This window comes from Heterodontus francisci, chromosome 4 (assembly GCF_036365525.1).
Source record: "Heterodontus francisci isolate sHetFra1 chromosome 4, sHetFra1.hap1, whole genome shotgun sequence".
In the NCBI taxonomy this organism is placed as follows: domain Eukaryota; kingdom Metazoa; phylum Chordata; class Chondrichthyes; order Heterodontiformes; family Heterodontidae; genus Heterodontus; species Heterodontus francisci.
In genome coordinates, this window is record NC_090374.1 from 37,178,110 (window position 1) to 37,190,998 (window position 12,889).

The following is a 12,889-nucleotide window of genomic DNA, read 5'->3' on the forward strand; positions in this document are numbered from 1 at the left end:
GATCAGCATTTAAAACGTTTTCTTGATTTAGGGGAATTTTACTCTGAATGTTTTATTATTAACACAGATGCCATTAATCACAGCATTTTGGTTGCTTATTATTCCATGGGCAAAGTTTGGCAGTTTTAGTCTGCGTTCTCTACAATTCTGTGAGAGGCAACACTTTGCTTGAATACTGCAAGGATATAGCTTTCCTTGCTCCTGCATTTGGAGTAGTTCATCAGGTCCAGTAAGTATGGAGAAGGAGGAGAGCATGGCACCAACAAAGCCTGCCCTCAGAATGACAATTAACCTTTCAGACTTTCCAAATTCTGCTTTCTCACTCATTGTTGACTGCAATAATAATCAGAGACAAACTCCCCAACCAGTGATTTACCTGCACAAGCCACTCCAAGATATGCCCCTGCCTCCTGATCCATTGCAACTGACACTGTGGCCTAGACAATAATATTTAAATTGCTTGGCTCTTGCTATGGTTTCTGATTCTGGGTGGAAGCAGATGACACCAGGAGAAAATTCCACCTCATAAGTAAATGTAGCATGCCAGACAACAGTGCAACAAAGCATCTGAAAAAATGTCTATTTTGGGATTAAGAGAGTAAAACACAAATCGCATAGCTGAGAGCATTGTGGAATTCAAGCTTTTCAAACTGTTGACATACTGTTCTTGGCCTAGGAGTAATATTACATTTCACATAATCAAGATGTCCCACATGTTGCTCATTTATCCCATATTGTGGAATATAATTTACAACATTTGTTGAGTCAGAGGTGACGGATACATGCATGAATGAGAACTGATTGTGTGCATTATCGACACCACACACCATGGTCCCACGACGTATGCCTGCCAGGTTAGGAAGTACCTAAAGTTAACATAAGAAAATAAAACTGCTGAAATTAAAGTGACCTCAATATTTAAAGATTTTACACAGATTTTTTTTCAATTTTCTCATGGCAAAAGTGCCTAGAAAAGGGATCATAGGAATTAACTCCACACTCACTTTCTCAAAGATATCAGATTATATGCTTGTTCCATGTTTGCTTGTTTTAGAGCCATTGCCAGTGAAATCTGGTAAAAAGTGCTCATTTGATATTACAACAACTCAGACAAAAAGTTTTAGTCAATTGGCTTTAAACTAAGCAAATCTCCTGCCATATTTACCCTAAAATTCCATTTTAATGTTCTGCTGTTCAGGCCATGATGGTTGACTGATGATTGGCACAATGAATAATCACTGGAATTACACTGTAAATATTATAGTTACTGTGCCTTGGAAATGTCTGCTACTTTATTCTAATCATATAATCGTATTAAAACCTAATCCAGCATCCTCAAGAGACTGAGCAATAGATGCCCTATCATTAGTTTGTAAAACAGCTATGTTCATGGTAAGTACTTCAAGTTATCTGTGTAATATAAGTAAAAGAAAAGACTTCAGCACAATCTGATAGCCATTCCCAATGTATGGTGAGACCTCACTGTTTGCTCACAATTCCCGCTTGGTTCCCATTCTGAGGAGAGGATAGAAGGCCAGGCTTGAATAGTGAGGATGAATGAATATTCTGCTTCATGGTCTTTGGGGATAAGGAACTATTGATGCAGAACTAGCCCTCAAGAGATTAAAGGATAACTTCATTGATCCCTTGCTGGAAGGGATGTGTGTTAAATAAGCTGGGTTTCAGCGTCGCATCTTATATTAAACCCAGGCTCCCATCAAGCATGGCCCCCCCCCCCCCCACTGGGAACATCGGCTAAGCTAATTTACCTGGAAGTGCATGAGGTAGAGTCCGAGATTGGCAAGACTGAATATAGCCGAGGGAACAAGTAGGCTGGTGATGTAAAATGGTCTTTTCATTCCCTTTTCATTGCCTTTGGAAAAGCCAGTATCCAAGATAGTTTACCTACTTTAGGTGACTCGGTGAAGAATGGTAAATGCCGCCTTCGCTTGTTGTTTTCTTATTGCAGCATGCTTGAAATTGCAAAGCCAACTCGATCAGAATGCATCTTATGAAGTTGAGACTCATCAGCAGAACAGACCAAGTCACCGTTATTGTTGTTTTTAATTTGTTCTTCGAATTTGACCTCATGACCTGGGATTGGACATTCAGTACCATACACATTGCATTACCATACACATAAGTAAATTGCTTGTATCAGTACTGAAGGAGAAGGACCGCCAGACTCATGACCTAAAGAATGGCATGGATATCATGAAAGCCCATGACTTGGAATCTTGCATCTGAAAGTATTTTCTTTATTTCAAGGAAAATTTGGCATCACTTATCAAGAAAACAACACCATAGACTCAGGTGAGGTTGACTTGGGTCGGCGGACAATACAGGAGGTGCCTCCTGGGGTCTTCTGGAGAGCTCAACTTTATATTGATCAGCCCCAGTTCCTGAAGTTCAACATATCACTTCCAAAGGATGCATTGATTGGAGTATATGGCAGGAAAGGGCTACCTCCTTCACACACTCAGGTAAGGCTCGTAACAAAGGTACCTTGCATTTAGCAGTGATTCCTTCTGTCTTGAACATGGCTGCAGTGTACTGTGTGCCCTATCAATTGAAGAGTTAAACTGCTGGAAATTTTTCACAGGCTGAATAAACCATTCAACACATTCGTTCATTCCTTCCATCCTTTCCCCAATTGCTCCTCAGCTGGATCCTCAGCCTTACTATTTTCTGATGCCACTAGTATCTGTGCACATCAGAGCTATGCCCCAAAATATAGATTAACTCACTATCAACCACCATTTTATTTCTGTGTCTCCCAATCACTGCTCTAACCTCCAGCCCCTGGGCCTTTATAGCTCTTTCTATTGTCACCAGACCCCTGTGCAGTTTCTGCATCCTCCACAGTCAGTGAACGATGCAAATGCAGCACACAGAAGGATACCATTTAGTCCATCATTCTTGTGCTAGCTCCTTGCTAATCCAAAACCAATCCAATTGTCCTCGTCCCTCTGATTCTTCCTCTGGCCAAATACTTGTCCAGTTTTCTCTAAAAAGATGTGATGGGCTCTCCCGCAACCACTGACTCCCCAAGCAGGTAAATACTCTTTCTCTATTCACTCAATCAAAACACCTCATGATTTTAAAAACAGCCTCTATTAAATGTCCAATTAACCGTCTCTGCTCCATTGGAAATAATGCCAGTGGCAAATGCCTCTTCTCATAACTATGGTTCCCAATCCATATAGCATCCTGATGAACCTAGATTGTACAAGTTCTGTAGCATGCTCATTTTACACAGTCTCCATAGCCCTGCTCACATTCATCTATGTCTGCTACCTTTTTGAATGCTGAACACTTTTTCAGTTACTGTATACTGTTCTCTCCATAACAAGCTATCTGGATGCACAAATTGGGGGAAAATATCATTACTTCCTGATAACATGACAATTATCTCTGTTTCTTCAATCCCACTTCATTTTTACTTATGTCCAGTATTTCCTCCACCAACGCCCTCTCCATTCCAACTCCATTGAAAGAACATTTGCAGCCAATACAAATCCCCCTCAGCACCCCACCACCATTTTTGGTAGTGTCGCTGCTTAATTACAGTATGGTATTTGCCAGTTGCAGGAATTTGCTTCTTCACTTTGTTTATTAATGCTCAGCGAAATGCCAGAACATGAAGCTCTCGCAGAAGACTGCTTATCACTTTTCGCTTCCTGACAGTCATTAACAATGAAACGGGGGCTGTTCTTTATTCTTTTCTCATTGGTATTCATGCTTTATTTAGAGACAGATCTGTTTGTTTTCAATTCTCTAGATTTTATTTGTAATTCTCAAAAATTGACCAGACTGAACTGATTGAAATTCTATAGCCTGTTCAGTATATTATTATGTAGTCTCTTTAAAAACCTGCTTTGGATTCTCAAAAGTATTAGTTTCACAGACAATAAACCCCTGAGGATTGCAAGAGTGTCTCTGCACCACCTCGGCGCAGTAATAAAAGATAATTTTCTTGGTTTCTCAGATATGTGTGACAAGAAATTGCTAGACTTTATTCTCATGTTATTAATCAGCATTGCAGTCAAATCTTGATAAGTGCATAATGAGTTGATGCTTTCATTCTTGCAACAGAATTATACAGAGCAGCATATGTTTATTTAAAAAAGAACACGATTCTGTATCTGTTTAGAAATAGAGCTCCTAAATAAATGCTTGATTAGAAACCTAAAGATATTTAGGAACCGAAAAGGGGTGTTGGGCCTATGGCAGAGTTTAAATTGCTTGTTTTATTTGCATAAAGGTGAGTTTGCATCTTTGATCAAATTGCTTTACTCCCCTTCCCTTTCCATCCTGTCAAGCACCAGGATCTACGCCCAGCGCCACTAGTCCTTGGAGTCTCCTCCATTGCTACCTGACCCTGAGACCTTCACCATATTGCTGCCAGACCCTGGTTCCCTCACCCATAAAGTTGCCAAACTTTGGGACTCCCATTTACTGTGCTGCTACACCCAGGTTCTCCCACCCACACTGCTGCCACACTCAAGAAGTTTCCCTCAGGAGGTCAAGCCTCACAATGCACCCTTTTTCCTGCCAATCCCAGGGCCATCACAGCTCCATTGCTGCCAGCCACAATTATCCCACCACCCCCCAAGGTTATGAAATCCCAGGACACTTCCACTCCAATGCTACCAAAGCAACAGGGACAACCCCTCAATGCTGTCAAACAGCAGACCACAACCCCTGTACTGTCCGGTCTTGGGAATCCGCTTCAAATGCTGTCAGGACTCCAGAACCTGCCAACCAACAGGTTCCTGCTCCAGTTCCATAAAACACCCAGTCCCTTCAAACAACAGCACTCAGCACTCTGCTCCGCCAAACCAAAAGACTAAACCCAGTGGATGCATTGGTGGTCATCTTCCAAGATTCTATAGACTCTGGAACAGTTCGTACAGATTGGAGGGTAGCTAATGTAACCCCACTATTTAAAAAGGGAGGTAGAGAGAAAGCAGGGAATTATAGACCAGTCAGCCTGATGTCGGTAGTGAGGAAAATTCTAGAGTCCATTATCAAAGATTTTATAGCAGAGCACTTGGAGAACAGTGGTAGAATCGGACAGAGTCAGCATGAATTTACGAAAGGGAAATCATGCTTGACAAATCTACTAGAATTCTTCGAGGATGTGACTAATAGAGTTGATGAGGGGGAGCCAGTGGATGTGGTTTATTTGGACTTTCAGAAGGCTTTCGACAAAGTCCCACATAAGAAATTAGTAAAATTAAAGCACATGGGATTGGGGGTAGTGTATTGCGATGGATAGAAAATTGGTTGGCAGACAGGAAACAAAGAGTAGGGATAAATGGGTCTTTTTCGGAATGGTAGGTAGTGACTAGTGGGGTACCACAGGGATCGGTGCTAGGACCCCACTATTCACAATATACATTAATGATTTAGATGAGGAAACTAAATGAAATATCTCCAAATTTTCAGATGACACAAAACTGGGTGGGAGGGTGAGTTGTGAGGAGGATACAGAGAGGGATCAAAGGGTATGGGGTGAAAGCAGGAACAGGTTACTGAGTTGGATGATCAGCCATGATCATTATGAATGGCGGAGCAGGCTCGAAGGGCCAAATGGCCTACTCCTGCTCCTATTTTCTTTGTTTCTATGTTTCAGTGCTAAACCCCATCACTCCTCCTTATTGCTGCTAAATTTCAGATGCCTACGTCCAACCTGGATGTCAGGTGTGTACCTCTGAAACTTTTGATTGCCCCATTTAATTCATTCAGGGAAAGAGAATATATCATTGACACTTTCGACAAAACGCCACTCTCTTGTCACTTGGGATTGCTTTAAGCTTTGTTAAATAAATTCGTTCAGTGTAGGTGGTAACGAAGGCTTATATAAGAAGGATCAATAGCTGCCTGAAACTACTGCAGCCACTTTCTGAAAATGTTAATTTCAACGTAGCCAGCAGATCAATACCTCCCTTTATTCAGAATAAAAGGAACTACACCAACTATTGAAAACTTAACCTAAATTCTTAATGAGAATCCATGCTGACCACTGGTACCACATGGTATGATGTTATCTACTTTTATCGGAGCCAGCTCAATACATTCCTCAACAATATAAAGGTCACACTTGCCACATGTACCATCATGCAGTTTATTTGACTAATTTGCTTGTCCATCATGGTCACCTAATAAAGAACTGCTTGCATGTGCCTTTTTTCAATACCTCAGCATACCATATTGAAGTTAGCACAAGTATAGAATGTGAGTGGATGCCACAATGCAAAAACCTTTACAAGATTTGCTCCAAAAAAAAACCTGAATAAATGATTTTCCTCTCCAACGCTCTTAACTCCTTTCCTCAAAGTGCTGACACCTGCAGGATTATGGATCCACGTGCATGGACCACTGCCACTTGTCCAACTTGTTCTATACTTCGTATAGGGACTATACTTCATGTGTGAGCTTATATAATAAGTATTAAATATGCAAATTGTGCTGTGCAACTGGAGAGTGGCTAATATCACAGATTTGTTACAGGAAGTGAAAGAAGGTTAAACTGGGTGACAAATAGATTAACTAGGTAACTATAGACTAGTTAGTCAAATATCAGTGTGAACAAACTCTTAGAATCAACAATTGGAGATAAAATAAGTGAGCATTTAGAAATGCATGAGCTAATCAGGAAAGACAGAACAAGCTGGAGCTCATTTCCTCTTGAAATGAGAAGGCAAAGGGGACGACCTAATAGAGGTTTTAAAATTGTGAGGGGATTTGATAAGGTAGACACAGAGAAGATGTTTCTACTTATCGGGGGGAAGTCAAAAACTGGAGGTCATACATATAAGATAGTCACTAGTAAATCCAATAAGGAATTCAGGAGTAACTTCTTTGCCCCGAGTCTGGTTGGAATATGGAATTTTCTACCACATGGCATTGCTGAGGGCAATAGGTATTTTGCATTTACAGGGAATCTAGATAAGTATATGAGGGAGAAAGGAATAGAAGGATATGCAGATAGGCTAGATGAAGCAGAGAACGAGGCTCGTAGAGAGCATATACACCAACGTAGACCACTCGTTCCAAATAGCCTGTTTCTAAGCTGCAAATGCTACGTAAGTCAATATAATCAAGGGCAAGCAGCACAAATTTGTTAAAGGCAAGTGTCTGACAAATTTAGTGGAGTTTTTTGAAAAACTGACTGACTAAAATCGTGGAAATCATAGAAAATTTACGACAGAGGGAGGCCATTCGTCCCATTGTGTCTGTGCCGGTCGACGAAGAGCTACCCAGCCTAATCCACCTTCCTGCACTAGGTCTGCAGCTCCGCAGGTCACAGCCCTTCAAGTAGATATCCAAGTGCTTTTTCAATGCGGTGAGAGTTTCTGTCTCTACTAACCTTTCAGAAAGTGAGTTTCAGAGCCCCACCTCCCAACCTCCAGGTGAAAAAATGTTTCCTCATCTCCCCTCTAATCCTTCTGTTAATTACTTTAAATCTATGCTCCCTGGTTTTTTAACCCCTTTGCTGAGGTAAATAGGTCATCCCTATTTACTCTGTCTCGGCCCCTCATAATTTTATACACCTGAATGAAGATGCCCTCAGCTTCCTCTGTTTCAAGGAAAACAATCCCAGTTTATGCAGTCCTTCCTCACAACTAAAATTTTCCAGTCCTGGCACCAGCCTCATAAATCTCTTCTGCACCCTCTCCAGTGCAATCACATCTTTCTTGTAATTGTGACCTGAATTGTACGCTGTACTCGAGCCCTGGTGTAACTAGTGTTATGTACAGTCCTAGCATAACCTCCCTGCTCTTATATTCTGTGCCTCGACTAATAAATGAAAGCATGCCATAGGCCTTCTTAACCACCTTCTCAACCTGCCCTGCTATCTTTAAGGATCTGAGGACATACATTCCACAGTCCCTCTGTTTCTCCACACGACTCAGTATTCTCACTTATTATGTATTCCCTTGCCTTGTCGCACCTTCCAAAATGCATTAGCTCACACTTCTCCGGATTGAATTCCATTTCCCATTTTTCTGCCAGACCATCCATAACATCCTGCAGTCTGCAGCTTTCCTCCTCATTATCATCTGCAAAGTTCTTTATCATGCTTCCTACATTTGAGTCTAATCATAAACCACAAAAACAAGAAGCCGAATACTGAGCCCTGCGGAATGCCACTGGTAACAGCCTTCCAGTCGCAAAAACACCCATCAACCATTACACTTTGCTTCCTGCCACTAAGCCAATTTTGGATCCAATTTGCTACTGTCCCTTGGATCCCAAGGCCTTTTATTTTTTTGACCAGCCTGCCATGTGGGACCTTGTCAAAAGTCTTGCTAAAATCCATGTAGACCATATCCATTGCACGGCCCTCATCAATCCTACTTACCACCCCCTCAAAAAATTCAATCAAGTTAGTCACACACTATCTTCCCTTAACAAATCTGTGCTGTCGTTGATTAATATATGCCTTTCTGAATGAAGGTTTATACTGTCCCTATGATCTACTGCTCTACCCTTGGTGGGCAATCAGTAGAATCCCTAGAAAAAATGTGAAAAGTTAAATGTGGCCATTCACACCAGGGTTTACTCCAGGGTTTACTCCCATCCCTCGCTGAAGTTGCAGTGGGAGATTAGCAGGATCCTGCAGATAAGATTATGAAGAGTTTTGATAGAGTGAATAGACTATTTTCTCCAGTTGTGAACTCAGTAATGAGGCATCTTCAATTTGAAATTGTTAATAGGAGAGTAAGGAGAGAAGGTAGGAACATTTCTTTCCACAGCGGGTTATTGGAACATGAAATACCCTGCCACACTGAATGACTGAGGTAAAGATCATTGCATCTTTTAAAGAATATTGGATAAATATTTGAAGTAGAAGATACAAGGTTATGGGGAAAGTATGGAGTTAGTTTTGGATTGTTTAACATGGACACAGTGGGCCAAATGGCCTCCTCTGTGCTGTAAATGTTGATGGTTCTTTGATAACAAAGACTCACTGGAGAGGTACCAGAAATGAATAACTAGAATTATGAAACAAGGTCCACGCTTGGCAGTGTCCTTCCCAATATATTGAGCCCTTGGGGAAGTCTGCGTATGAATTCAGTTGTTTTTTAGACAAAAACATCATATTAAAAGTTCAATTATCTGTAGCTCAATCTGAACTGAAGCAGCCACATAAATACTGTGGCTACAAGAGCAGGTCAGAGGCTGGAAATTCTGTGGCAAGTAACCCACCTCCTGACTCCCCAAAGCTTGTCCCATCATCTACAGGCACAAGTCAGGAGTGTGATGTGTTACTCTTCACTTGCCTGCATGAGTATGGCTCCAACAACACTCAGGAAGCTCGACACCATCCAGGACTAAGCAGCCCGCTTGACCAGCACCCCATCCTTCTTCTTCGGCCTCCTTGTCTCGAGAGACAATGGGTAAGTGCCTGGAGGTGGTCAGTGGTTTGTGGAGCAGCACCTGGAGTGGCTATAAAGGCCAAGTCTAGAGTGACAGACTCTTCCACAGGCACTGCAGATAAAATTGGTTGTCGGGGCTGTTACACAGTTGACACCCCATCCACTACCTTAAAATTTCTCTCCCTCCACCACTGATGCACAGTGGCAGCAGTTTGTACCATATACAAGACGCACTGCAGCAACTCACCACGCCTTCTTCGACAGCACCTTCCAAACCCTGACCTCTTCCACCTAGAGGGACAAGTCAGCAGACGCATGGTAACACAACTCTCCAAGTTCCCTTCCAAGCCAAACACCATCCTGACTTGGAAATATATTGCTGTTCCTTCACTGTTGCTGGATCAAAATCCTGGAACTCCCTCCCCAACAGCACTGCAGGTGTATCTGAACCAGATAGACTGCATTAGTCCAAGAAGGCACCTCACCACCACCTTCTCAAGGGCAATTAGGAATGGGCAACAAATGCTGACTATGCCAGCGATGCCCACATCCCATGAAATCAATAAAAAAAAAGTCTTTGGATGAAAAATCCCAGTCAAGAGCGAGGAGGAAAGAAATTTATTTATGGAAAGCCTACAGCAGGCTGCATTGATCAGCTTGGGGTAGCTGGGGGAAAGGAACAGTTAGAGTACTTTGCATAGAATCCATCAAACTCTGGTTGTGCTGTGTCACAGATAGTCATGTAATGTTCTTTCTCCTTCAGGTATCTTTAATACACTGTTACATTAAACACTGTGCCAGCACAGGGTTCCAATTATATATTATAGCAGAAAAACTGTGTTGCTTAAATTCTGATCTATTTATGTTTTTGTCGTTGTTACTACTTTTGCCTTCTGAACAATACTGCATGGAGTCACATGTACCCAGTAGCAATTCACATTGGAAATTAAAAATTGAACGGTCTTGTATTAACGTGAGGACAAGAATTGAATCTTAACCATAAACATAAAAGTTTGGGGTCTTAATAGTAAAACTGTATGTTGACAAAGCAAAATTAGGTATGTCACTTTGTTGTTACATATTGGAGAGTAATAGAGAGAACATAACGGAACTTCACCTCATTTCAAAGTTCACATTCAAGGGATGTTGCCATCAGTGTGATGGACAGAATTGAGAGAGAGAACTGAAACCTCAGGTCTCTTCCCTTTACTGTCCGTAATCATTGTGGTCTTTTGTAAAGGAAGATCCGTGTGTTTCTTAACCCCCGAGTGTATGGTCAATTTGAATAACCAGCAGCATGCTTTTCATGGGTGCAAATAAAGAGAATTATTTTTATTCACACGTTCACCCCAAAAGTCTGATGCTACGTCACTCACTCACCACTCAGGCACACACACACACTCGAGAAAGAAAGCTGTTAAAATGGATAGTGCACTTTTACAAATTACAAAGAAGTCGTTCGTAAGTCACATGATTTGGCTCATCTGGGGGAAAAGCCACACGTTGCAGGCCTGGTGAAAAAGACGTTTATACTCCTGAAGTTAGTGAGGTGGATTTGATAGCTGGAGTCATATATTGCAGGATTTTCTCGAAGAAGTGCATTTTCAGCAAGTCATGAAGTTAGTTGCTTGTAGTCTTATTACTAGGAAGTCGGTTTTCTGTACTGGTGGATTTGAAAAGGAACAGGCTTGGAGGCCTTAAGATGTATTAGTCTCCAGTTTTGCCTTTTTTGCTATCTCTGCAGCTGTTGTTTGAAGACTGCCCAGTCTTTCATTGGTGCTTGGATAAATAAGATTCGATATCTGCTACACGGTGAGGAATGGATGGTGGCCATTGACATCAACTTATGATTTAAGTGGTTTCTTACAGCTCTCTTTGTTAAATTTCGAGCTCAGAGACAGTGAGTGTAGGAGTCCATAGATAGTGCATTTTGGGTAGGACCACAAACAGTAGGATGTGTGAATTCCACAAAGGGTTTCATCTTGGTACATTCATTCAAGGGAGGTACTCCACCCATGGTCATTCAATTAGGAGCTTTCTAGAAACTTGAGATACTTCTAGGTCTGGGCTGAAATTGCAAAAGTCACCTGGCCCTCGACAGTCATCTTATGCAGCATTTTCAAGTTCATTGTGGTTCATTTAAATTCAGCTCCAGAAGATTCTATGCTGAATACAGTCCATGTTTAAAGTTATGAATAGGACATGCCTTTTTACTGGACATAACAATCACTGAGACATTTCCCCTCTCAGCACAATCCAGGTACTTTTTTGCTGCTCTGGAAATTTCAAGGGTGATATTCAACCACCAGCCAGCTGTTCCTTCGCTGAGAAATGGTAGAGCAGAAATTGAAACTGGTGGGTGGGAGGGGGACCCCTGAGCCACCTGATTAACGGCAAAGTCCTAACAGGTACAGTTTTCAAGTGGGCATGTAAATCACCCAGAAGCTTGTCTGAAATGTGCACACACTCCGGCTGTTTGTATCAGGCATGAAACAACCTAACAAGCTGGCGGCAGCTCAAGAAATGGGCCAGTGTGATTTAAAAAAAAAATAATATGTGCTTCCCCCAAATGGCTGTCAAAGGAACTCTGACAGTCTGCTTACCCATTCGAAGACTCACTGGGATTGCCCCTGTCAGACTCAACCAGTCTCTGGCAGAGCGAGAGCTGGCCAATTTGCTGCCCTCCCAGAGGCAGCAGCATGTCGGAGGGCACTTGGAGTCTGCAGCTCATTGGCAGCATGCGAATGATGCTCAGGCTTCAAAATAGCTTCACTCTCAAGCCGGTCCTATTGAGAAGGCGGAGGGCCGCCTCGCTAACTGCACCAGTTTTGACGCTGCTTGAAAATCATCGCCCATATCTCTTGCCCAGACCCAGCCCTTGTATTCTTCCCAGCCACACGGTGTTATGAATGGGGCAGAAGCTGTTATAATACAACACCTGAGAAACTGCTCGGGGCAATTGCAATACACCACCTGCCACAGCCACTGTGGAGGAGTGGAGTGCATATGAGCTGTCGTTGTATAGTTATTTTCTTGAAGAAAAGTCCAATCAGCTTGCAGCTGAGCTCCAGGAAGATTTTTCATGCTTCTTTAAAAACAAACAGTATATCGGGGTAAATATTCATCTTCACTGAATGAGTAATTTGACGGAATGGATCACTAGCCTATTGTAGAGCAATCTTCATTCCATTGAAATCAGATTATCACCATTGCAGTGAATGTGACAATTTACTCCTTAAGTCCTTCATCCTATGGCAGAAATGGGCTCCATAATTAGTGTGAACATTATGAACAAGTCATTTTGAACTCTTCTTCAGACTACTATGGCTACAACAGCAGGCCAGAGGCTGGAAATTCTACGGAGAGTAACTTAACTCCTGACTCCCCAAAACCTGTCCACCATCTACAAGGTACAAGACAGGAGTGTGATGGAAAACTCTCGACTTGCTGGATGGATACGGCTCCAACAACACTCAAGAAGCTCGACACCATCCAGGACA

At 42.1% G+C, this 12,889-nt stretch overlaps 1 protein-coding gene across 16 annotated transcripts in view; it reads left to right on the forward strand.

The window, feature by feature from the left end:
* Nucleotides 1-12,889, forward strand: part of LOC137368959 (teneurin-3) — an 891,767-nt gene that overhangs the window by 713,150 nt on the left and 165,728 nt on the right. For all 16 annotated transcript variants that reach the window (XM_068029337.1, XM_068029332.1, XM_068029334.1 and 13 more), the window contains one exon: nucleotides 2,269-2,483. In XM_068029337.1, the coding sequence (XP_067885438.1) occupies nucleotides 2,269-2,483 (215 nt within the window). The remainder of the gene's footprint in view (nucleotides 1-2,268; nucleotides 2,484-12,889) is intronic.